The sequence below is a fragment of the Lepidochelys kempii genome, chromosome 6 (assembly GCF_965140265.1).
Source record: "Lepidochelys kempii isolate rLepKem1 chromosome 6, rLepKem1.hap2, whole genome shotgun sequence".
NCBI lineage: Eukaryota > Metazoa > Chordata > Testudines > Cheloniidae > Lepidochelys > Lepidochelys kempii.
Genome location: NC_133261.1, coordinates 39,903,901 through 39,926,597, shown reverse-complemented (window position 1 = coordinate 39,926,597; position 22,697 = coordinate 39,903,901). Strand labels below are relative to the sequence as shown.

At 41.2% G+C, this 22,697-nt stretch overlaps 1 protein-coding gene across 4 annotated transcripts in view; it reads left to right on the top strand.

Annotated features, from left to right (window-relative positions):
- Positions 1-22,697, top strand: part of SYT9 (synaptotagmin 9) — a 109,547-nt gene that overhangs the window by 49,048 nt on the left and 37,802 nt on the right. For all 4 annotated transcript variants that reach the window (XM_073347692.1, XM_073347693.1, XM_073347691.1 and 1 more), the window contains exons 2-3: positions 1,478-1,829; positions 5,550-6,096. In XM_073347692.1, the coding sequence (XP_073203793.1) occupies positions 1,478-1,829; positions 5,550-6,096 (899 nt within the window). The remainder of the gene's footprint in view (positions 1-1,477; positions 1,830-5,549; positions 6,097-22,697) is intronic.

Below are 22,697 nucleotides of genomic sequence, written 5' to 3'. Positions count from 1 at the left end.
GGGCACGGTATATTGTGTAACCCTTAATGAAACTCATTTAGAAAATGCCATCACCATCAAAACAGCTGTTTCAGTCAGTCATTTTCCCAAAGTACAATTTAAAAAACAAAAACCCAACCTCCAAATAGTACCTATAGGACAGGATAATGCTAAGATCTGTGAAAGATTTGCAAAGAGTCCACCTCCACATCCCCTGAGGACCAGAAGGATATAGACCAACTGCAAGGGTTTCAGAGAAGAGCACAAAAATTAAGACACTTGACCTTGTACACGTAGTTGTACCATAGTTAAATGATGACTGGGGGGAGACACAAGATTACCATGTAAACATATGTGAAGAGTGCACACGCACAAAGTAGAGAAAGAGGCTAGAATTAAAAGGAATAGAATTAAAATACTAAACATTTCTGGTGAGTTTTGGGGAAAATATCTTGACAGGTATTATATACATTAAACTGTGGAATATTCTCCACAAGGCAAGTGGTGAAAGCCCCAATGAAGGAGGCATTTGAAACTGAACTGAACAAGGCAACAGAAAGTGTATTGTAGCGAACAATCCTGCACTGGCAGGAAGATGAACAGATGACTGAACACGCCTCTTCCTTCTCTAGTTTGATTCCTCATTCCACCAGCCATGCCCCCTCCCCAACTTTACGCAGGAAAAGAACACAAACACAACCTCTACACTACCTCATGATGAACCCATACGAGGGCTGCTGAACCTCTTCCCAGGGCAAAGAGGGCACATGAAGCTCAACACCTGCCGTAGGGGCAACTGACACATAAAAACATTTTGAAAGGCAATAGAGGATTTTTTTTTCATTTTACTCTTCTAAGTGATATTTCTCTAAAAAAAAATCTCTCTCTGTAGATAAAATGGAAGACATCCTTTGAAAAGTCTAAATATTGTACATTTCCCTTATGTCTATGCCAGGAAGACCACAGCAATGTATGTTCCCAAGTATGCAACGTTGTTGTAGCTGTACCGGTCCCAGGATATTAGAGAGACAAGGTGGATGAGGTAATATCTTGTATTGGACCCGCTTCTGTGAGTGAGACAGAGAAGTTTTCCCACGTATGGCATTTACCACCAGGATAGAATGGAGAGTGGTTGAGGCTGATGAAAATCACTTTAAATGGTGTTTAATGCTCTCTTGTAGCATTAGTGAAGGCCAGAAGTCACAGAGCCTGTGTCCAATATTAATAATACATTTCAAAACTATAATTCTTTAATATTTTATTCACAGCAAGACATTAATGAAAGTTAATTTTTCTGGGGGAAATGGAGGAAACACATTTTGTTCTGTTTCTGTGACCTGAATGCTGCAGCTACCAGTGCTTCATTTTTGCAATCCAGTAGAAAAGCATTATGTAATGAACGATTAGTTCCATAATGTGTGCCCCTTTGGAGCTGCAGAGAGCCATATCCGAACAGGAGGAAAAATGTGACATGTCTCTGTATTTTTCTTCTTTGCAGATATCTCAGTAAGCTTGCTGTCCTTAGTTGTCACAGCCTGTGGACTTGCTCTCTTTGGTGTGTCTCTGTTTGTGTCCTGGAAGCTTTGCTGGATCCCTTGGCGAGAACGTGGCCTGCCCTCTGGGAGCAAAGACAACAAGCAGGGATCGCTGAACTATACAGACACAGAGACCAATGACCATGAATACAGTGAGGATTACCTGGGGCAGCCCACTTCCTACCCGGAGTCCTCCCTGAAGATTAGTCACACTTCCCCTGATATTCCATTAGATGCTCAGGCAGGGACCAAGGAGAATTGTGTGCACAATGTCCGAATGCATCGCCAAATCACAGAACCAACCTCTTCTGCTCGGTCAGTAGCTGTAATTTCTTTCTAATGATAATCATTATGAATGGAGATGAGACCAAGAGAGTTACACTTTATTAGTTAACACAGAGCCTGACTGCAGATGTATATTGTACCTGCCTCATTCTTTTACTTTAATGATCATAGAAAATCAGTTGTATGTTGGGGTGTACTGGATGATGGATGGCTTTAAAATTAGGAAGGTGCTTCCATAGTAGCCACAGTGGCGATCCATGTTTTCCAACATGAACAACTACAGCATCATCTGTGTCTTCCCCTTATAAGCTGGGGAAATAGCCAGGAAGGTTAATGCCCCGTAGAACAAAAGAACAGCCTACACTGGATCTTGTAAATCACATTCATTTGGACTTACCATCAATGCCGAGGGCTCCGCAAAGATTTCAACAACCATCAAAAGAGAAAAATAGGGCAGGCTAATGAAACACTTTTGAAAGTTAGAAATAGAATTAAAGGTGATAAGTTTTAGCTACAGCCTTGACTGTGGGGGGAAACTGAATGAGCAAGATTAGATGATGGCAAAGGAACCAGAGTGCCAGCATATAAGGGAACAGGAAAGGGAGAAGGGGAGAATGTGAGAGTGCTTAGGGGCAGGTGATAAAAGGATTAGGCTGCATGCAGCCAGAAAAGGATCAGCACGTGAACAGCCAATTAGTGGATTTCTGAGCTAATGCAGATGTACTGGATCTGGAGAAGGTACAGCACTCTCTCCATTGCTCCTCAATAACTCGTCTGGCCATTTGACTGGAGTGGGTTTGGCAAAAGCTTTAAGATAAGGTGCTGTAACAGCTGTTAAAGCTGAATAATTGCTGACAGACCCAGGTTTAGGTGTGAGAAGGCTTGGCCTAGATCAGGTGTGGCCAGCCTGAATCTGAGAAGGAGCCAGAATTTACCACTGTACATTGCCAAAGAGCCACAGTAATACCTCAGCAGCGCCACATCAGCTCACCCTCCCCCTGACTCCCAGTGCCTCCCACCCACCGGCAGCCCTGCCAATCAGCACCTTCCCCCTCCCTCCCCGCACCTCCCAATCAGCTATTTTGTGGCGTGCAAGAGTGAGCGCCTGTAGCTCCAAACCTAGAGTCGGTGCCTTTTCAAGAAGCCGCATATTAACTTCTGAAGAGCCGCAGGCGGCTCCGGAGCCACAGGTTGGCCACCCCAGGCCTAGATGAACAGAAGGCCCAACAAACACCACACATACTACAGAGCAAAGGCTCCAGGTACATGGACACACTTTGTTAATCTTTTTCCACTGGCTGTACGATCAGTGTAAGGGAGGCTCCTTGAGAGTCTTTTCTAGGAGTTGGTGGAGAGGGCATTGCCATAACTGTCGATGCTGGACACCATGTTGCACACACACAGCCACATGCAAGGTTGATTTCAGACTGGCATTGTAGTCGAAAGCTGTGGTACGGAGCTAATGTTCTGTTTTCAAATCCCTGTAAAAGTAGTTTGCCCCATGTTCTGTGGTTCACTAGCAATACCACTAGCATTAAATGTTGGATCTGAAAAGGGCCTCACATTCACTATCAGAAGGCCACCTCTGTACTGGTTAACAGGCCATACAATGCCACAGAAGTCAACAGTATTGCACAGGGAGTATGGCAGGGAAGCACATGGCTATAGCACTGCGGAGTGTCTAATCCCAAAGTATCTCTCGGACAGCAGTAAAATGGAGGAGTGTTATAAAGCAGGAGCAAAAGAACAGCAAAAGGGAGTGAGAGAGGGGTAAATCAGTGACAAATAATGGAGTGGATGGGTAGAAGGGAAAATATCAGGAACACACAAAAAAGGAAGGCAGTGAAATTTACCCAACTAAATCAGTGCCTCTTGTTGGTGCTCGATAAAAGACAGTTTAGGGCTGGGGAGGGGCAGGAGGCAACATCCTCCAGGGAAAGGTAAAAAGAGGAAATTGAGAGATTAATGTTACTATCATCATCATCACTAAATTTTTTTTTTTTTTTTTTTTGCCATTGGTGAAACATTGTCACACTTAAGTCAATTTTGGAAATAAACCCTGCGTGGGGTACAAGAAAAGAACGATACTCATTTGATCCTTCCATGCAATTTGATCCCCTACTACCTTTTTTGGGGGGGGGGCTCCCAGATATGCAAGCTGTATAAGATATTGTATGTGAGGCAATGCAGTCTAGCAAGCACAGAACTGAGAACCAAGATTCTAGTCTTTGGTCAGTTACGGCCCTTGCTGTGTGACCTTCATCAAGTCTCCATGCCTTACTTTCCTCACCTATACAATGTAGATAATACATTAACCCCCACACCAGCAACAACCCTTATCTGTCTCTATTACAGCATCTTGACAATCTGTAGAGAATGCTAGGGGTTAAGTTGTATAACTCCTTATTTGTGGTATAATATATTGTCATGAAAATTACTAATGCACAACAACATAATTATGCTTTTATTGTGCAGTAAGGGGAAAAAATTAGATGGATTATAAGAGACAATGCTTTTGTTTTAATGCACACACATTCAGGAAATGATAACAGCAGAGAAAATAATGCTGATTATATTCAACATAGTTTTTAATGAATCCTATGCTAAGATTTTCCCAGGTTTTACTTTTCATGTTCACTTCATTTTGTTTCTACAATATGTTGCATGATTGCTGTATATTAATTGGGGGGAAACGTAAAATCCAACTTGTATAGGATTAAGGTTTTACCTAATCCAGCTTTCACATCCCACTCCCATACAAGAACTACAAATTTGATTTCTGCAATCTTCTTGTAGAGTGGAAATTTCAATCACAATAACCAAGTCTAGATAATAAATCTCACTGGACTGAAACTAAAAGTAACTTTCTCTCCTAGGAGCAATGAAACTAAAGCAGTCTTTCATTCTAAGTATTACAGCGCTTATCACATCAGCTAGGAGTTCTGAGAGGCAAACCAGCTTGATAGGAACAAGCAGCAAAATCATTTAAATTAGAATAACCAGTCTGTGAACCAAGTAGTAGGTTCCATCAGTAAATACAGATGTTGGGAAATATCTCCTCCCGTCACTGTATACAAGATATCTGCAAGTTCAAAGTAAGCCATTACTTAGTTTATGGGACCAATTCTGCTCTCAGTTACATTGGTGTTACACCCTTATATTTCATGGGATTCGTCTCAGTATTTATAAAGCCCCTATAAAGCAAGTGCTAAGTATTAGTATTTATTATAATTATTACAGTCAGTGGGACAAATTCATACCTGGTGTACTTAAGTCCACTGATCTCTGTGGATTTGCACCAGGCATGAATTTGGTCCATTTCCTTTATGGACTACATATGTAGTTGGACTGAATAGTATACACTTCTAAGCTTTTCTTGGGAGTCAGTGATTTTGCAGCATTCTTGTGAGTTCTATCTAACAGGGGATGTTATGAGTTTCAACCAATTTTGGAGAGTACTTATTGCCAGCTCGAGGTATAGAAACTGAAAATTATGCAAACACCATGAATCCAATGATGAAGAAGAACTATAGTAACATCTGGCTAATATAAGTATCCTTCTACTCATTAAAAGGGATACTGTGCTTTATAGGTGTAAAGAAGTAAAAATCAAACCCTGTGGCACCATACAACCCAAAATCATGGCTAAGGAAAGACAAATGAAAGTAAATAATAGGTCTTTTATACAAACCAGAATCACACAACACCTAACAATATAATCAGTTTAGTTTCTGTCATTTTTCCCTTAAGGCACAATTCAATCCGAAGACAGCTCAATCTCTCGAACCCTGACTTCAACATCCAGCAGCTTCAAAAACAGGAGCAGCTGACAGGGATTGGACGCATTAAGCCAGAGTTGTATAAGCAAAGATCAGTGGATACCGATGATGGCCGGAGGAATAACAGCAAGGCCTGTGGGAAACTCAACTTCATTCTGAAATATGATTGTGATTTAGAGCAGTTGATAGTGAAAATTCACAAAGCTGTCAACCTGCCAGCAAAGGACTTTTCTGGAACTTCAGACCCTTACGTGAAGATCTATTTGCTTCCAGATAGAAAAACAAAACAACAGACTAAAGTGCATAGAAAGACCCTAAACCCAGTGTTTGATGAGGTTTTTTTATTTCCCGTTCCGTACAATGATCTGACCACAAGGAAACTCCACTTCTCTGTGTATGACTTTGACAGATTCTCCAGGCATGACTTGATTGGCCAAGTGATAGTGGATAATTTTTTAGATTTGGCAGACTTTCCCAGGGAAAGTAATATTTGGAGGGATATTGAGTATGTCACCAATGTGAGTATGACACCTTTTCATTTTGAGATTTTATACAGTAATTTAATAGTTTATAACCTCTACCTTTTTTTAACTGGCGATAAAAGTTCTCCACGGTAGATTTATGGAGAAAATTATCTCTCTCTCAGCATTTGACCACAATCCACAATCATTTTACCTTTATTGGACAGCATTAGAAATGTCCTTTATGCTGAAGGTTAATCATTATCTTGTTTGTAGGGGAGGAAAGCCACAAAAATCTGTTCTCTATCCCTCACTTACCCCAGGGAATGTTATTTTTTCTTTTCTCTCTCTACTTTTCTGTGGTTTGCATTATTTTCCACATGTATTCTAGGATGCTATCGGCCTCAGTTTGGAAATTGAAGACTTTTGCATGGCTTCCGTCAACCTCCCATAGAAGCTCATTCTGACAAAGTCAGCTGACCTTGCACCTACAACCAAGGGGAATATGTGAGTTCAAACCTAGCACCAGCAGTTAGTAGCCACAGCCTAAAATGAGAGAAAAGTTTGAAGATGTCACGCAGGATTTGAAAACTCAAATCCATACAAGGACCGTCTCAGTTTACATTTCAGGAGGCAGGTCGCAGGTACTACATCTGTGTAGTGCTGTCCTGCTAGGGGCATTTTCTGAACAAAACTTTTTAAATAAAGAAGCAGGGGAACATCTTTACTATAATCTACTAATATTCCTGCTGTCTTGACAGCCTTTGGTATGTGGGCCTACATAGAAACACTCTCAGGGCACCAGCTACAAAACAGACAGTACTTTCAGAGGCCAGGGGCTTTATACTTCTCTCATGGCACAGGCAAACCTCCCATTAGTGTTAATGGGACTTCAGCATTCTCCAGTAGAAAAAAAGAGCCCTATGCATTTCAGAGCCCACAAAGTGAAACTACTGCTTCCAGAAGCCAATAAATATTGGTTTTATTTGTTTTTATTTGGTTTTGGTTGCATTTGTTTTATGGAACTGTAGTCTTGCAGATTCCACCTTTTAGTGTCAGCAAGTCAATAACAGCAAAAGAGTGTAAGTCATTTAGGCCCCAATCCTAAAAAGCATTTAAGCATGTGCTTAAAGTCATAGGTGCTGGAACTATGCTGTATCCCCTGGTTTGAAGTGGTTTAAGAACATAAGAACAGTCATACTGGGTCAAACCAAAGATCCATCTAGCCCAGTATCCTGTCTTCCGACAGTGGCCAATGCCAGGTGCCCCAGAGGGAATGAACAGAACAGGTAATCATCAAGTGATCCATTCCCTGTTACTCATTCCCAGCTTCTGGCAAACAGAAGCTAAGGACATCATTCCTGCCCATCCTGGCTAATAGCCATTGAGGGACCTATCCTCCATTAATTTATCTAGTTCTTTTTTGAACCATGTTATAGTCTTGGCCTTCACAACATCCTCTGGCAACGAGTTTCACAGGTTGACTGTTCCCATCACATAGGGGTTTACTGTTTGGTTCAATGGCTTTCAGTACCCCCACTATACAAATTGTTCCAGCACCCCTTAAAAGTTCCTTTTGACTTTGGTGGGACTTACGCACATAGTTAAAGTTAAGCATGTGCTAAATGCTGTTCTAAACAGGGATTCTTTCCTGAGTCAGCACTTTAATCTTTCTAGACTATAACCTGCTAATGTGCCATGTTACTGGCCATAGAGCAAAAAGGACTAAATTCATTTTTTTCTTGATTTTGTTTTGAAAATGTTGGCATTCACACTGACTGTCATTATTTTAAACTCTCTTATCTGTGAAGTTCATAGTAGGCATTGGCTACCCTGGCAGGGCGAATGGGGTGGAACAGAAGCTCCATCCAAATGGTGGAGTGCAAGAATAGGAGAGGGAATTAAGTTTGCCCAGGAAGGTTGGAGGGCAGCAGCTAGCTCCAGGCTGGGAAGGAGGGTCCTGGGGGTTCCTACCTGCTCCCAGACCCATTCCAGCCCCTGTAGGTCCTTCTCTTGCTTCTGCTTCCCCCACAAGCATGCACAAATTATGTGAAGGAGATGTGTGCCCCCCTCGTCCCCTCCCAATATTTCTTTTTGTGTTTGAGTTCAAATTTTTAAAACTCTTAAGTTCCACATGTTCTGCATGGGGGTTGAGGTATGGGCCCTTCTATAGTCCTCAGAGTTTTAGTCAAAGTGCATTTCAGAGTACAGTAGAATACATTGATCCAAACAGAACAAAGGACATGGAATTCATTCTGATAAACAGGGACTTTTCAATGTAAATGATGCTCAGCAGGAAACATAATCCAGTTTCAGTTAGTGTTTGTTTCCAGATAAGGGGTTCGGATAAATTATAAACTTGATTCTCCCAATTAACATTTCCAAAAATTCAAACGGTTAGATTTAGCACATTAAATATTGACAAACTAACCCAGCATAATTCAAGAAGTTGCACTGAGTTGCAGCAAATCCGAGTTAACTCTTTTTATCTGCGTCTCCTAGCTGCCAGATGGACTGGCAGCAAAATCTCAAATCCTACTGGGAATTCAACATTGCTGTACAAAACTCACCTGATTTCATCACAAACCTGATCACAGGACAAGGTTCATGAATCTTTGAAGCAAAACTGGGCTGAGTTACAAATAAACCTGAGTTTATTAATGGTTGTGAGCAGGAATTGCATCAACCTTGGCAGCAGTTGAACTTTGAGTTTCTCGGTTTTTCAAACATCAAACTTAAAAGGGACCAAATGCCTTTTGTCAAATGCAATCAGTGGACTTTCGGAGGGTGTAAATCATCAAAGAATCCAGCAAAGAGCAGAAGTAAGCATTATACAACCAAACCTGCCAAGTTACCCACAGTTCTGGTATTGCATCTGAGCAAAACTGCATCTACTTCTGTTCCTGATGCATCTCATGACATTATATAGCCAAGTATTTCATGTCCCATTATCTACATTCTTCCCTATTTTATTATATTCTAATCCAATTTGATACATTACTATAACATAGCGCATCAAATCAGACTTTACTGAATACCTAGCAAAATGGTCTATTTCAAGTGAATATTGCAGATTATAGATTAAATAAATCAGCTTCACCACAAACAAAGCCATTCGATTCACCCATTAGACCACGCAGGGTGGATTTCATTTAAATCAAATTGATTTAAATCACTAGTCAGGAAGACTCGATTTAATCATGGATTTCTACATAAAATTGCATTCTTGTTGGTTGCTATAACCTTAATACATATTCTTCACAACTCAGAGATAGATACAGGTTTCATTTTTAGAAGGTACACACTATACATTTTTAAAGAGATTTATTCTGAAAACTTTTCAGATTAGTTTTACAGCTATATCAGAAAATGAATGATTGTTTGGTTATTTCATATACCAAAGGTAATTGAAGCAGATATTTATAAAGTCATGGGAGGTGAACTATCTCCAATTCAACAGGTTAATTATTAATATTTGGAGGATTTTCTTGCTGTATTTTGCCGTGCTGTATTAGCAGGAGAACATCACCAGACAGACATTTAAATTGTTTTATTTAACTAAAACAACAACATTATGTATTCTGGATTTTTTTTCCTTCAACAGCAAATATATAATATTTTAACAAAACAAGCATATGAATTTTTGAATTTAGTTAAACATGCAAGTTTTTTAAAATCATGTTTGTTTTTGTTAAAATTGTTTTTAAGTAAAATAAATAAATGAAATATTAAAAAAAAATTAAATTGACTATGTCAGCCAGGTCAACATGAGAAACTTAAAATATTGGCTTCTTCAGCTAACTCAATCATCTTCACCTTCATTTTCCTGTTTGTTCATAATCTGGAAAAGAAAAACAAGCTTTCCTGCTTTTTCAGGTCCCAAACGATTTCTCAATTTGGAATGAATTATTCCAAAGGAAGAAAATATTTTTTCTACACCAGCAGAAGAAGCTACTGCTATTAAAAGTGAGATAATCATTTCAACAGTCTCTGAATCCAAGTGCTTAAGTGACTTCCACCAGTTCATTGGTGTGACTTTCTTTAAAACATTATTACCAAACAAATATTTCTTGAATGGTTCTTATTCCCCAACTGGGTATCTTTTGTGGCCTGCTGCCATTATAGGTTTTCCCTTCTAGTGAGAGAATGATATGGTAGATCTCAAATCAATGAAGGCTACACTCAGAAAGACCTCAAGACTTCTAGAATATGCTGCTCAAACAGTTTCATTTTTGTTATTACTGCCCATCCCTCCCTTCTCACATTTATCTCCAGACTTCTTCTCCTTGTCCAGATTTATTCTGCGCCCCAACAATCTTCTATTCATTGAACTTTTTGAAACTTTGCACTTTTAGAGAGACGTAAGGGATTGACTCTATGTACACAAATTTGTAGAGGGACAATAGGGTTGAGGTCTGTTATTTGTCACCTCTGTATATTATTTATTTATTTAAAAACATTTTTGCTGTTAACAAGCATGTTATCTGTGGAGACACAAAACCACAGTTCGAGAACTGCAAAACTAAGCATCTCTGATGGTATCTTCTAGACTGAGCATTCAGTCCCATTTGGGTAGATAGAAAGATTAACCTAAATAATCTATCAGAAGCCCCTGGAATCCCATAAAATTGGGTCCCTGATCCATGAACTGTTGGAACTCGTTTACAAAACTTTTCTTAAACATTACATGACTATATTGTCTCATACTTTAGAATTAGAATTTATATTCCCTATTCCATGACGAGATATTTTTGAACTATAATATATCTTAATTAAAACTATCTTTAGATAGGTTTTTTCCTCAAAAAGCATTTTACCCCAAAAAAATCCAATTTAAATAAAAAAAATAATTGATTTTTATCCACCCTGAGATCACATCATCAATGTGTCTACTTGCTATTCTCAAACAAGGCGGAAGGCTTACAATTCCACTGAAGCACAGCAGCTTCAATTCTTCTTCCAGAGTGCAGTACAATCCCAGACTGTATGATTCTTTTCTAATAGCTTAGTGTCCATTAGGTTAACAGGGTTGAATATGCATATGGTAGCTTAAAGCACCTCAATAGCACACACAAAAAAAATCTATGGTGAGCACTGCCTCTAAGCAGAGAGCAAGCTGATATTCAAATGACGGTTCTTCTAATCTTAGTCCCTCTGAGCATAAAACTGAATATCTTCTGTCACACTGCTTTTTCCAGCCAGAGAGAAGCAGAAGGGATTGTCTTACAGGCACCAGCAGCGGGGTTGTTTAATGGAAGATGTAATTAAGTAGATCAGCCTTAGATGAACGTGAAATCAAGTTTGATTTGCTTTTTGTACATCTATCGGGCAAGTTAGTCTGATTTCTGACTGTTAGGATGGAGGAGAAGGGGTTGCTGTCATCTCTATTTTTAGGTCTGAGTTTAACAGGTCAAACTAATGCACTCAGCAGCCTCTGAAGTTTGTATTCAAAAGACTTCTTTAAATGTTCACAGACCAGTGGCATGTTTTGAAGAGGGCATGATTGTTTGTTACCCCCTCCACATGCACACACATTCCCCACATACAGTGCTATCCTCAAACTCATATTTCCTCAGGAGTAGCATAGGGCCTCAGGAAAAGGGGGAAAACATATTAAACTATAAAATAAAATAATTAATTTATCTGCACAAGACATGAAACCCCATGTTACAGCATTCTGGATAGATGAGAATCACCTTCTCCATGAAATACTAAATACCCATTTACTAACATGCCATGTATCAGAGAATAAAAAAACTCTTTTCAAGGAAATAACCTATTAAACATGACCATGCTGCTACACAGGCAGACAGAAAGATTACAAATCTTAGATGAACCAGTTTCTACTGTGAACATTTTGTTTCATAATGACTTGTTTTTGTTACCTAACGGCTTTATCTCTGTCACCCTGCTGTGTAGCAGATACTTCCACTAGCTTCTTTCTTTAAGAACAAAACAAAAATTAGAACTGGAGAGTGATGATTTCCACTTAAAGGAGGGGAATAAATGGGAGCTGTGACTTCCTCACTTCTACTCCCAGCTCTGCTAGCATTTTCAAAAGAGGTTTTGGATGCCGAACTTGAGACACCTAGGACATGATTTTCAAATGTGCCAAGTACCCACATCTTCTACTGAGATCAGTGGGAGCAGCAGACACTCAATATCTCTGAAATTCAGGCCATAGGTGTTTCAAGATGGGCACACAAAACTAGTGGGCATGTCTGAATATTCTTACCTTAAACTCTTGGTGCTTCAAGTTTAGCAGGTATGAAAGTAGTAAATACCTATCTGTCACACAGAGGTATCGTGTCTGATAAACAATTTAGTGGTTGTTAGGTGCTGGACGTACAATGGTGAAGTATTACAATGCACTTGCCTATTTGGCTTTGTTAAGCAGTTTTCCTACTGGACAGATAAATCCTAAAAGAAGACAGAATAACTCCAGGAGCACAGAACACAACAGGAATGGTCTCTTGTATGATCTAATAGCATTACTTCCCTCTTCACTATCTGCCTACTTTAGTGTTAAATGCCAGATATTTTTCATGGTACAGCCATTTGATAAACCAATACTGTCACCAATTGCACCTCGACGTAGAAATCTTTTCTAAATGATGTAATAAATTGCTGTGGCAAGAGAGAGAGCTCATGACACTGACGGTATCTTTTCAGCTTCCAAATATAGTTATCTTTGAGATTTGGGTATGGTAAGTGCAGTTGGATGTTAGATATTCAGTGTCTGTAAGATTCTTCTATTCTGAGTGGTTAACCCAACACTAATATATGTATTTTAAAATTCTAGTATGGATGAGCACCTATGCACTTTCACCCATGCCACTCCCACACATGGAAGGAGTTCCTCATAAGCATCCACAAAGCCCCTCCTCCTTGTCCTTCTAATCCCTCCTTAAAACTCTGCTCTGTGATTAGTCATCCGGTGTGCTGTGACCACTGCTTACCATGCTTATCAATTCATTGTTACCATGTGCTCCCTCTGTCGGTTGTATCCACCTGGTATCCCTGGTCTTCTTAGATTGTAAGCTCTGTGGGGCAGGTATTATCTTTTGTTATGTGTTTATATAGTTATGTCTAGGACTGGGGTCCATTTTAATGATTACAACCCCTGGACACTATCACAATACATATAAATAATAATAATTATTATAGAATATCAGGGTTGGAAGAGACATCAGGAAGTCATCTAGTCCAACCCCCTGCTCAAAGCAGGACTAATCCGCAATTTTTGTTCCAGATCCCTAAATGGCCCCCTCAAGGATTGAACTCACAACCCTAGGTTTAGCAGGCCAATGCTCAAACCACTGAGCTACTCCCCCCCCTTAATTATAATTAAGGGTAAGTGAGAACAATATATTTACAGATTCCTTCCATTGTATGTGGAAGGACTGAGATCTGAATTATGTCAGTGGGTTCTATTTATGGAAAATAGTTACAGGTGTGAGTTTTTGAAGTGTAACCGGAAATCTGCCAGGCTTCCTTGAAATTCAAAAGTGCATTCACCTCCCAAACAAAAGGGACTTTTCTAAAGGTTACCCCACAAACCTGCCCTACTCATATGCTATGAGAAATTTAATTTTCTCCAATAACATGCACTTTGGGGAAGAATATTAGCCCACTGGGATACACACAGCAAGCTCTTTCCGAGGAGCAAATCTTTCCAGAAAGAACTAATAATATGTGGGACTTTTATGGTTCACATGTTTGGCATTTACACTTTTAAAGCTCTGTACAAACATGAACTAATCCAAAACATTATTTGAGGGAAGTTAGTAAATATTATCCCCAATTTACAGAAAGGGAAACAGATACAGAGAGGATAAGTAAATTGCCCAAGGCAGCATAGTGAGTTAGTAGCAGAGGTGAGACTGGAACTGGGGAGTGTCTGCTCCGAGTGCCAGGTTTAATCCACTATATAACTGCCTCTTTCCCTCAGTTTACAAACAGCGATGCTGACAGCAAACCATCCAACTCCACCTATGGTAGTTAGAGAAACCTTCAGTGTGGCATCAAATTTTAGCCCATTTAAAAAAAATTCCTGTTTTGGCAAGTGCGTTGTATACAGAAATGATGGGCTTGAGCTGCAGATCTCAGATCTGGATTTTAAATGCCCCAAGGTTTAGGATGGTTGAGCCTGGGATTTTGGTTTGACAAACTGAGAGAAACCAGGAACAAAATATGTCTCTTATTCCAGATTTTAATTCAAACCCCAGAGAAGTTAAGATCTGAGCCTCTCTCTATTTTATAGAATCATAGCCATTAGAGATGGAAAACACAAATAGAGAAAACCTGGATTTGTGCTGGAAATGGCCCAACTTGATTATCATACACATTGTAAGGAGAGTGATCACTTTAGATAAGCTATTACCAGCAGGAGAGTGGGGTGGGGGGAGGTATTTTTTCATGCTTTGTGTGTATAAAAGATCTTCTACACTTTCCACAGTATGCATCTGATGAAGTGAGCTGTAGCTCACGAAAGCTTATGCTCAAATAAATTGGTTAGTCTCTAAGGTGCCACAAGTACTCCTTTTCTTTTTGTGAATACAGACTAACACAGCTGTTACTCTGAAACCTGTGATTATGCAAGACACTGCCTTTAGCCGTATGGAGTGGAAATCTATCAACTGCATGAAAAAACTTGTACAGATACAGACAGACATCATCTTCCTTTCCAAATGCAAACAGATGGACATCGTACCAAAAGGACTGAAGGTAAAAAATCCGTTACAATCTACATACCACACAGACTATGCTGACAGCTTGTGCCACACGCTCTCAAAGAAACTGCGGAATCACCTGATCAACATCCTCTACAGCAAACAGGGAAAGATTAAGAATGAGCTCTCAAAAATGGATACTCTCATAAAAAACCAACCTTCCACACAAACATCCTCGTGGCTGGCTTTACTAAAACTAGACAAGCCATTTACAACACACACTTTGCTTCTCTACAAAAGAAAAAGGACACTAAACTTTCTAAACTACTACATGCCACAAGGGGCCACAGCAATGGTTCCCTCAACCCACCCAGCAATATTGTTAACCTATCCAACTATACTCTCAGCCCAGCAGAAGCAGCTGTCCCCTATCTCGGGGCCTCTCCTTCTGCCTCTCCACCCCCACGAACATGATACAGTTCTGTGGTGACCTAGAATCTTATTTTCGACGTCTCCAACTCAAGGAATATTTCCAACATACCTCTGAACAACATACTAATCCACAGAGACCTCCCTACCAACACTACAGAAAGAGGGATTCTAGGTGGACTCCTCCTGAAGGTCGAAACAGCAGACTGGACTTCTACCTAGAGTGCTTCCGCCGACGTGCACGGGCTGAAATTGTGGGAAAGCAGCATCACTTGCCCCATAACCTCAGCCGTGCAGAACACAATGCCATCCACAGCCTCAGAAACAACTCTGACATCATAATCAAAAAGGCTGACAAAGGAGGTGCTGTTGTCATCATGAATAGATTGGAATATGAACAAGAGGCTGCTCGGCAGCTCTCCAACACCACTTTCTACAAGCCATTACCCTCTGATCCCACTGAGAGTTACCAAAAGAAACTACAGCATTTGCTCAAGAAACTCCCTGAAAAAGCACAAGATCAAATCCGCACAGACACACCCCTGGAAACCCGACCTGGGATATTCTATCTACTCCCCAAGATCCATAAACCTGGAAATCCTGGGCGCCCCATCATCTCAGGCATTGGCACCCTGACAGCAGGATTGTCTGGCTATGTAGACGCCCTCCTCAGGCCCTACGCTACCAGCACTCCCCGCTACCTTCGAGACACCACTGACTTCCTGAGGAAACTACAATCCAGGTGATCTTCCTGATAACACCATCCTGGCCACTATGGATGTAGAAGCCCTCTACACCAACTTTCCACACAAAGATGGACTACAAGCCGTCAAGAACACTATCCCCGATAATGTCACGGCTAACCTGGTGGTTGAACTTTGTGACTTTGTCCTTACCCATAACTATTTTACATTTGGGACAATGCATACCTTCAGATCAGCGGCACTGCTATGGGTACCCGCATGGCCCCACAGTATGCCAACATTTTTATGGCTGACTTAGAACAACGCTTCCTCAGCTCTCGTCCCCTAACGCCCCTACTCTACTTGCGCTGTATTGATGACATCTTCATCATCTGGACCCATGGAAAAGAAGCCCTTGAGGAATTCCACCATGATTTCAACAATTTCCATCCCACCATCAACCTCAGTTTGGTCCAGTCCACACAAGAGATCCACTTCCTGGACACTACAGTGCTAATAAACGATGGTCACATAAACACCACCCTATACCGGAAACCTACTGATCACTCTCCTTACCTTTTGTAGTGATAAACACCCATTTTTTCATGATTTGTGTGTATAAGGAGAGTGATCACTTTACATAAGCTATTACCAGCAGGAGAGTGGGGTGGGGGGAGAGAAAACCTTTTGTAGTGATAAACACCCATTTTTTCATGATTTGTGTGTATAAAAACAAACATCTTCTGTATTTTCCACAGTATGCATCCGATGAAGTGAGCTGTAGCTCACGAAAGCTTATGCTGAAATAAATTGGTTAGTCTCTAAGGTGCCACAAGTATTCCTTTTCCTTTTGCGAATACAGACTAACACAGCTGTTACTCTGAAATCTGTCTCCTTACAATGTGTATGATAATCAAGGTGGGCCATTTCCAGCACAAATCCAGGGTTTAACAAGAACGTCTGGGGGGAGATGGGGTTGGGAAAAAAAAGGGGAAATAGGTTAGCTTGCATAATGACTTAGCCACTCCCAGTCTCTATTCAAGCCTAAGTTAATTATATCCAATTTGCAAATGAATTCCAATTCAACAGTTTCTCGCTGGGGTCTGGATTTGAAGTTTTTTTGTTGTAATATCGCAACTTTCATGTCTGTAATCGCGTGACCAGAGAGATTGAAGTGGTCTCATGACAGAGGACATATCCAATATTAAACCAACACTGTATTTAGGGACACATTTAAAACCAGCCAACCGTCAGTGTCACTGGGGCAATCAGTTATTGAAGTGGACTTATAGGCATTTAGCTATCCAATTTGCAGGTGTGAATCAGCTAGTAAAAAGGTAGACTTGTAAATCATTATGTTCAACCTACTTTTAAAATGGGCCAGAAGGCTGAGAAGAAAACTGCCAGTTATTTCTTGGTTAGATAAGTTTGTTTCACTTGGACTAAACTGCATTATATTTTCAGTCTCACTGTAACAATTTTCAAACTGTCCAAATAATTCCTGCTGCATGTCAGCCATAGAAAACAAACCACAACTGTATATATTAAAGTGATAGCTAAAGGGGTTGCAGAACAAAGGAATCAGGTGACCTCCTGGCCCGAGAGAGGAACAAAGCTCATAGGAGGAGGGGCTGGAGGGTGAGTGAGTTGGGGGCTGGCTGGGGACATGGAGTGAAGTGCAGACGTGGTTGTCTGGCTCACTGCCCCCCAAAATGGACCCGGCTGAGGGGTTCTGTTCTCTGTATCTACAAGCTCTGTTTTAGACCGTGTTCCTGGCATCTAATAAACCTCTGTTTTACTGGCTGGCTAAGAGTCACGTCTGACTGCGAAGTTGAGGTGAAGGACCCTCTGGCTTCCCCAGGACCCCCCTGAGTGGACTCGCTGTGGGAAGCGCAAGGAGGGGCAGAGGATGCTGAATGCTCTGAGGTCAGACCCAGGAAGGTGGAAGCTGTGTGAGCTTTTTGCCCTGAAGACAGTCTCACAGAGAGGAGAGTTCACCAGACCGGCTTCACCAGTTCCTGACTGGCTTCGTAGGGAGCAGTTCCAGAGCATTGCCCGGGGACTTTGTGACAACTGGTGTTAGCAGTGGGATTCGAACCCACACCCCCGAAGAGACTGGAGACAAGAATCAGTCCAACCATATATACATCCTTGTGAAATGGAAGTGTTTAAATAAGTTTCAGGTAGTAAATCATGGGGTATTCATGTTCATTTACACTTTTGTCTTTAAAGACTCAGGTAAAAAAAAAAAATCCACCCCATAAGAATCAAGTTGCAGTGATCACTGTTTATTTGTGAGGGACTGTTTGTTTCTGCCTATACTTGCTTAATCAAAAGTACCAAAAAGGTTAAACAAAGTCCTTGGGCAATAGGTGATATCATGTCAGGGGTAAAAAAGGTCTGAAAAACTGGAGATGCTTGAATCCTCCAGATTTCTCAAGGATCAACCCAGTGTGGATAGGAAAACATTTAATTGGCCTTCACGCTTAGCACAGCAGCTACAGTAGTTGTCACGTTGTCAGCTAATTGCACTGCAAAGTGTTCTTTCTACAGTTTTCATGTTTTTAAGCAGGCTCATTTTCCAAGATTGGATTTTGTCTGTTGGTTTTGTGTTTTCTTTTTTACCTCATTGTTAAGAAGTTTTACCTCATTGTTAAGAAGTTAAGAAGTTTTATTGGTCTTACAAAAAAACAGGCATAGAGCTGGTAAGAAATTTTTGGACAGAACTTTTTCCATCAGAAAACGCCCATCTGTCTAAAGCAAAATATTTAGCTGTGACAATTTTGATGAAAGTCAGTTTGGGGGGAAAAAATAATTTTGAGAAGGCCGAAACATTCCATTTTGACTTTTTCAGAATGGACCGTTCCAATTTTCTGTTTCAAAATTATTTTTCATGCTTTTAAAATTTTATGATATAATATCATATATAATAAAAAATAAAAATCAGAACAACATGTTTTTGATTTTATCAGAACAAAATGTTTTGATCAAACCCAAACAAAAAAAACCCCAAAATTTTATTTTGTGGGGAAATTCTTTTCTTTTCTTTTTTTAGTTCTGTTTTCGAAGAGATTTCTTGTATTGTTGTTCTAATTCTCAGGATTTCCCACAAAATGAAAAATCTAGTTCCCATTCAGCTTTACCCAGGAGCAATGCTGCATATTTTTGAGCCCATCTATGGCAGGCACTTTGGTATTTACATATGTGTACATACACATTTCTCTGATAGAGCAGTCCTGTAACTGGCAGTGTGTGAAGATATGAGAGAAACACTTCCCTCCTCACACCATATACAGTCACAAATTAATAGAAATAATAAAGTTAGACTGAGTTCTAGTTCCGTGCTCTACTAGATGGTCCAGATTTTACAGAAACAAGATGTAGCTAATTCTGTAGTCAGCATCTTTTTCTCTCATTCTGTCTCCCACCTCCTCCTTACCCTGTTCTCCATAATCCTTCCCTAATCTATACAGAAATGAAGCAAAATGCCATCTGCTGGCACCCTCCAGTATTGCATGGTAACAAGTCATACCTGACCCTCAATTCCACCATACAATCCCAGTGATTTTAATGATACAGCACAGGTGTAACTGGGGAAAAAATTTGCAGTTGATAGGCAGCAGTTTTACCAACCAAGCAAGAGCTTCTCCCCTAGCTGTGACCCTAAAACAGCTATGCTAAGGGAGCCTCAGCTGGTGTCACTTTGCACAGTGGGCAGCTGTTATGTTACTCAGAGACCTAGATTTTGTTGCATTAATATTTGCACAAAGTTATATCTTTAAAACCTAAAACATGTATTTAGCCAGGTGAAAAAAAGCCACTTCAAACCAACATTTGTTTAATTATTAAATAATTCGGAGACTTCTGACTCTGCTGCTTTTCAGTTGAGCTTATGGAAACTGTTTAAATAGCCGTAGAATTCATCAGATTTTCTGAAAGATACCTGCTCTGTAGAGTCAGTTTCAATAACTGGGGCCAAACTTGAATGTATTCTTCCCATTGAATTGCACATATTGTACTTACCTGAAATGCCTCAAGCTATTTTTAATCTTTAATCCCTACAAGATATCAGAGCCATCAGTCTTCCTTCTCCACTAAATAGACTTCTTTAGAGATTTAGGATTTCAGATCTACTGTGTACAGTCAATGCTCTGGTTATTCCAGTTTTCAAATTTTATTCTTCTTTGACTCTTCCTTAGCTTTCACAGACATGCTGAGCAATGGGCACATTTTTGTTCTAGTTACGTATTATTAATTCAGAGCTCTACTGTGGCTCTGAGCAGGAGGTTCCAAAAACCAACCAGGAAACAGACTGACTTGCAATCTGGTTCCTGGTTGGTGCTTCCCTTGCTCCAGGGCATGGGGAAGGCGACTTAACTGCGGTCATCCTATCATTGACACAGATTACTTCCCCAGTGCACCAGCTCAGATGCACTGGCTGGTGAATTTGATGCGTGGTGCAGAGGCTTGGCTCCATCATCCACTTTCCATGCCTGCTTATATGCACAGGAAGGCGAGTAGCAGCCCTGCGAGGCTCTTCTCCCCACCAACAAGCAGGTGGCTCATGCAAAGGAATAAGGGAGCTCCTTACTCCCCCTCTTTACACTCTTGTAGGGGGGCATAAGGCATCTCACAATTAAGCAATTCATGATGCCAATGCGTGCCTAATTGGTCCATTGTGGACCTCTATACAGAAAGGAATTATTTAACCCTAACCATTACACTGGCAACCAGGGTGGCATGCTAATAGGCTAACTTGCAGAGCGTGCTGTGCTTATGATGAGGTCATACAATTCACCAAGTAATCTATGAGAGCAAGCTCTCCCTCTGGTCCAAGCAGAAGCTCATGGGCTCTCAAAGGGGGCTTGTTCTGTGTGTGGAAGGGATCTTGGAAGGAGTGATTCAGTGCTGAACTGACTCTCTGTGAACTAAAAAGAAAAGGAGTACTTGTGGCACCTTAGAGACTAACCAATTTATTTGAGCATAAGCTTTTGTGAGCTACAGCTCACTTCATCGGATGCAGTGAACTAAGACATGCAACTGGAACATGCGGTGGTGCTGAGGAGGTGGTATTGTAAAGAACACTGCAGCAGAGTGGCACCTTAGCATCACTTAAATGGATACTGCCTTTGATAGCAGAGATAAAGAATGGAAACAGCAGGGAGGGGAGCAGTAGAAAGAGAAACGTGCTGTCCCAGCCAAGTGTTAGGGAATTCTGATCAGGTGTCATCTATTTATAGCTTCTCTTCCAGGAGGCTTTTAGCAACTGATAATGTATTTTGAATCAAATTTTGAAAGAGGGGAAATGAGAGCAGACAGGGTTAACATAAATCAGAGCTGAACATATTTAACCAGTCACTCAACACAGTCAGTTAAAACCCAATTATAAATTCAGCAAGCAACTCAGGGCCTGACTGACCACGCAAAATCTCACAAACCCACGCAATAGGAGGGTCAGCCTCCTGCACAACAGCTTTTCCCCAGTGCCCCAAAACCCATTAGCACATTCAAGGATCTGCAGAGAAAGATACTACAGCCTCAGGCTGCAAACAACCCCCCCTCAGCCCCCTTCCCTCCACTTCTGCTTGGGAACCTCTGGTAAAGGTTGGCCCGGGGCAGCCACAGGATGTGAAAGCCTTGTCAACACAGCTGCACTGAAGCTGTATTCCCAGGGAGAGGGGGCACCACAGAACCATGACAGGGACACCGTACCTCTGTGTGGATGACCCTGGACAGTCAGAGCCTGCTCTGCTGGGAGAGGTCACAGAAAACCTGCTGGCCTGAAGTAACAATTGGAATGATAGATGCACCCTTAGCCTGACTCACACAGTTTTTCAATGGGAGGACACTATCAGGCCCAAGATTAATAACTCTCCTGTGGTGTTAATATCCTTTTAAATTCACTAACGCAAGTAATCCTTTCTCATGTACATATTTTTTATTGGCCCAGCTTCTGTTGGTGAGAGAGACCAACTTTCGAGCTACACAGAGTTCTTCTTCAGGCCTGGGAAAGGCACTCCCTGAGTCATTTCTAATTGTAAGGTGGAACAGATTGTTTAGTATAAGTAGTTAGCACATATCTTAAGGGACCATTCAAAGTGGGGTGGCCCGTTAACCCCTCTGCAGTCATAGGACAAAAAGAGGTGGTTAGTGGGTTACAGATTATTCTAATAAGTCATAAATCCAGTGTCTCTCTTCTGTCCCTGATTTTTAGGGTCTAGCAGAGTAATGAATTTAAGCTCCCAGGCTTGTCTTTTGAAAGTGCTGTGCAGATTTCCTTTGAGGATGAGGCCTGATACGTCAAATATAGTGATCACTTTGTGAAAAGTGTCACCCACAGGTGATAGGGTGTTTTTGTCTTTTATCATTATCCTGTGTGAGTTTATTTGAAAGCATAGTGATTGTCTGGTTTCATCTACATAGCAGTTATTGGGACATTTAGAGCACTGCAGAGCGGTAGACCACATGTTGTGATAGGCATGTGCAGGATCTATGGATCTTGAAAGGTGTGTTATAGGGGGTGCTGATCATTGTAAGAGTGGAGCTATGTCACAGAGGTCAGATTCTGTGACTTCCAGAGACCTCTGACATTTTCCGCCATACCCCTGGGGTGATGGGGCTGGAGCTCTCATCTGGCAGGGGCAGTTCTCAGCTGCCATAGGGGCTCCCTGCAGCTCTCAGCTGCCGTGGGAAGCAGGGGATCCCCGTAGCTCTGAGCTGCTGGCCCTGGAACTCTGAGCCACTGTGGGCGGCGGAGGCACCCAGAAGTGCCGAGCTGCCGCGGGGTACCCCAGAGCTCTGAGCCCCTGTGTGTGCCAAGTGCTGGTTCCCTCTCCCCGGGGAGTACAGCTTCAGTGGAGCTGTGTTGACAAGG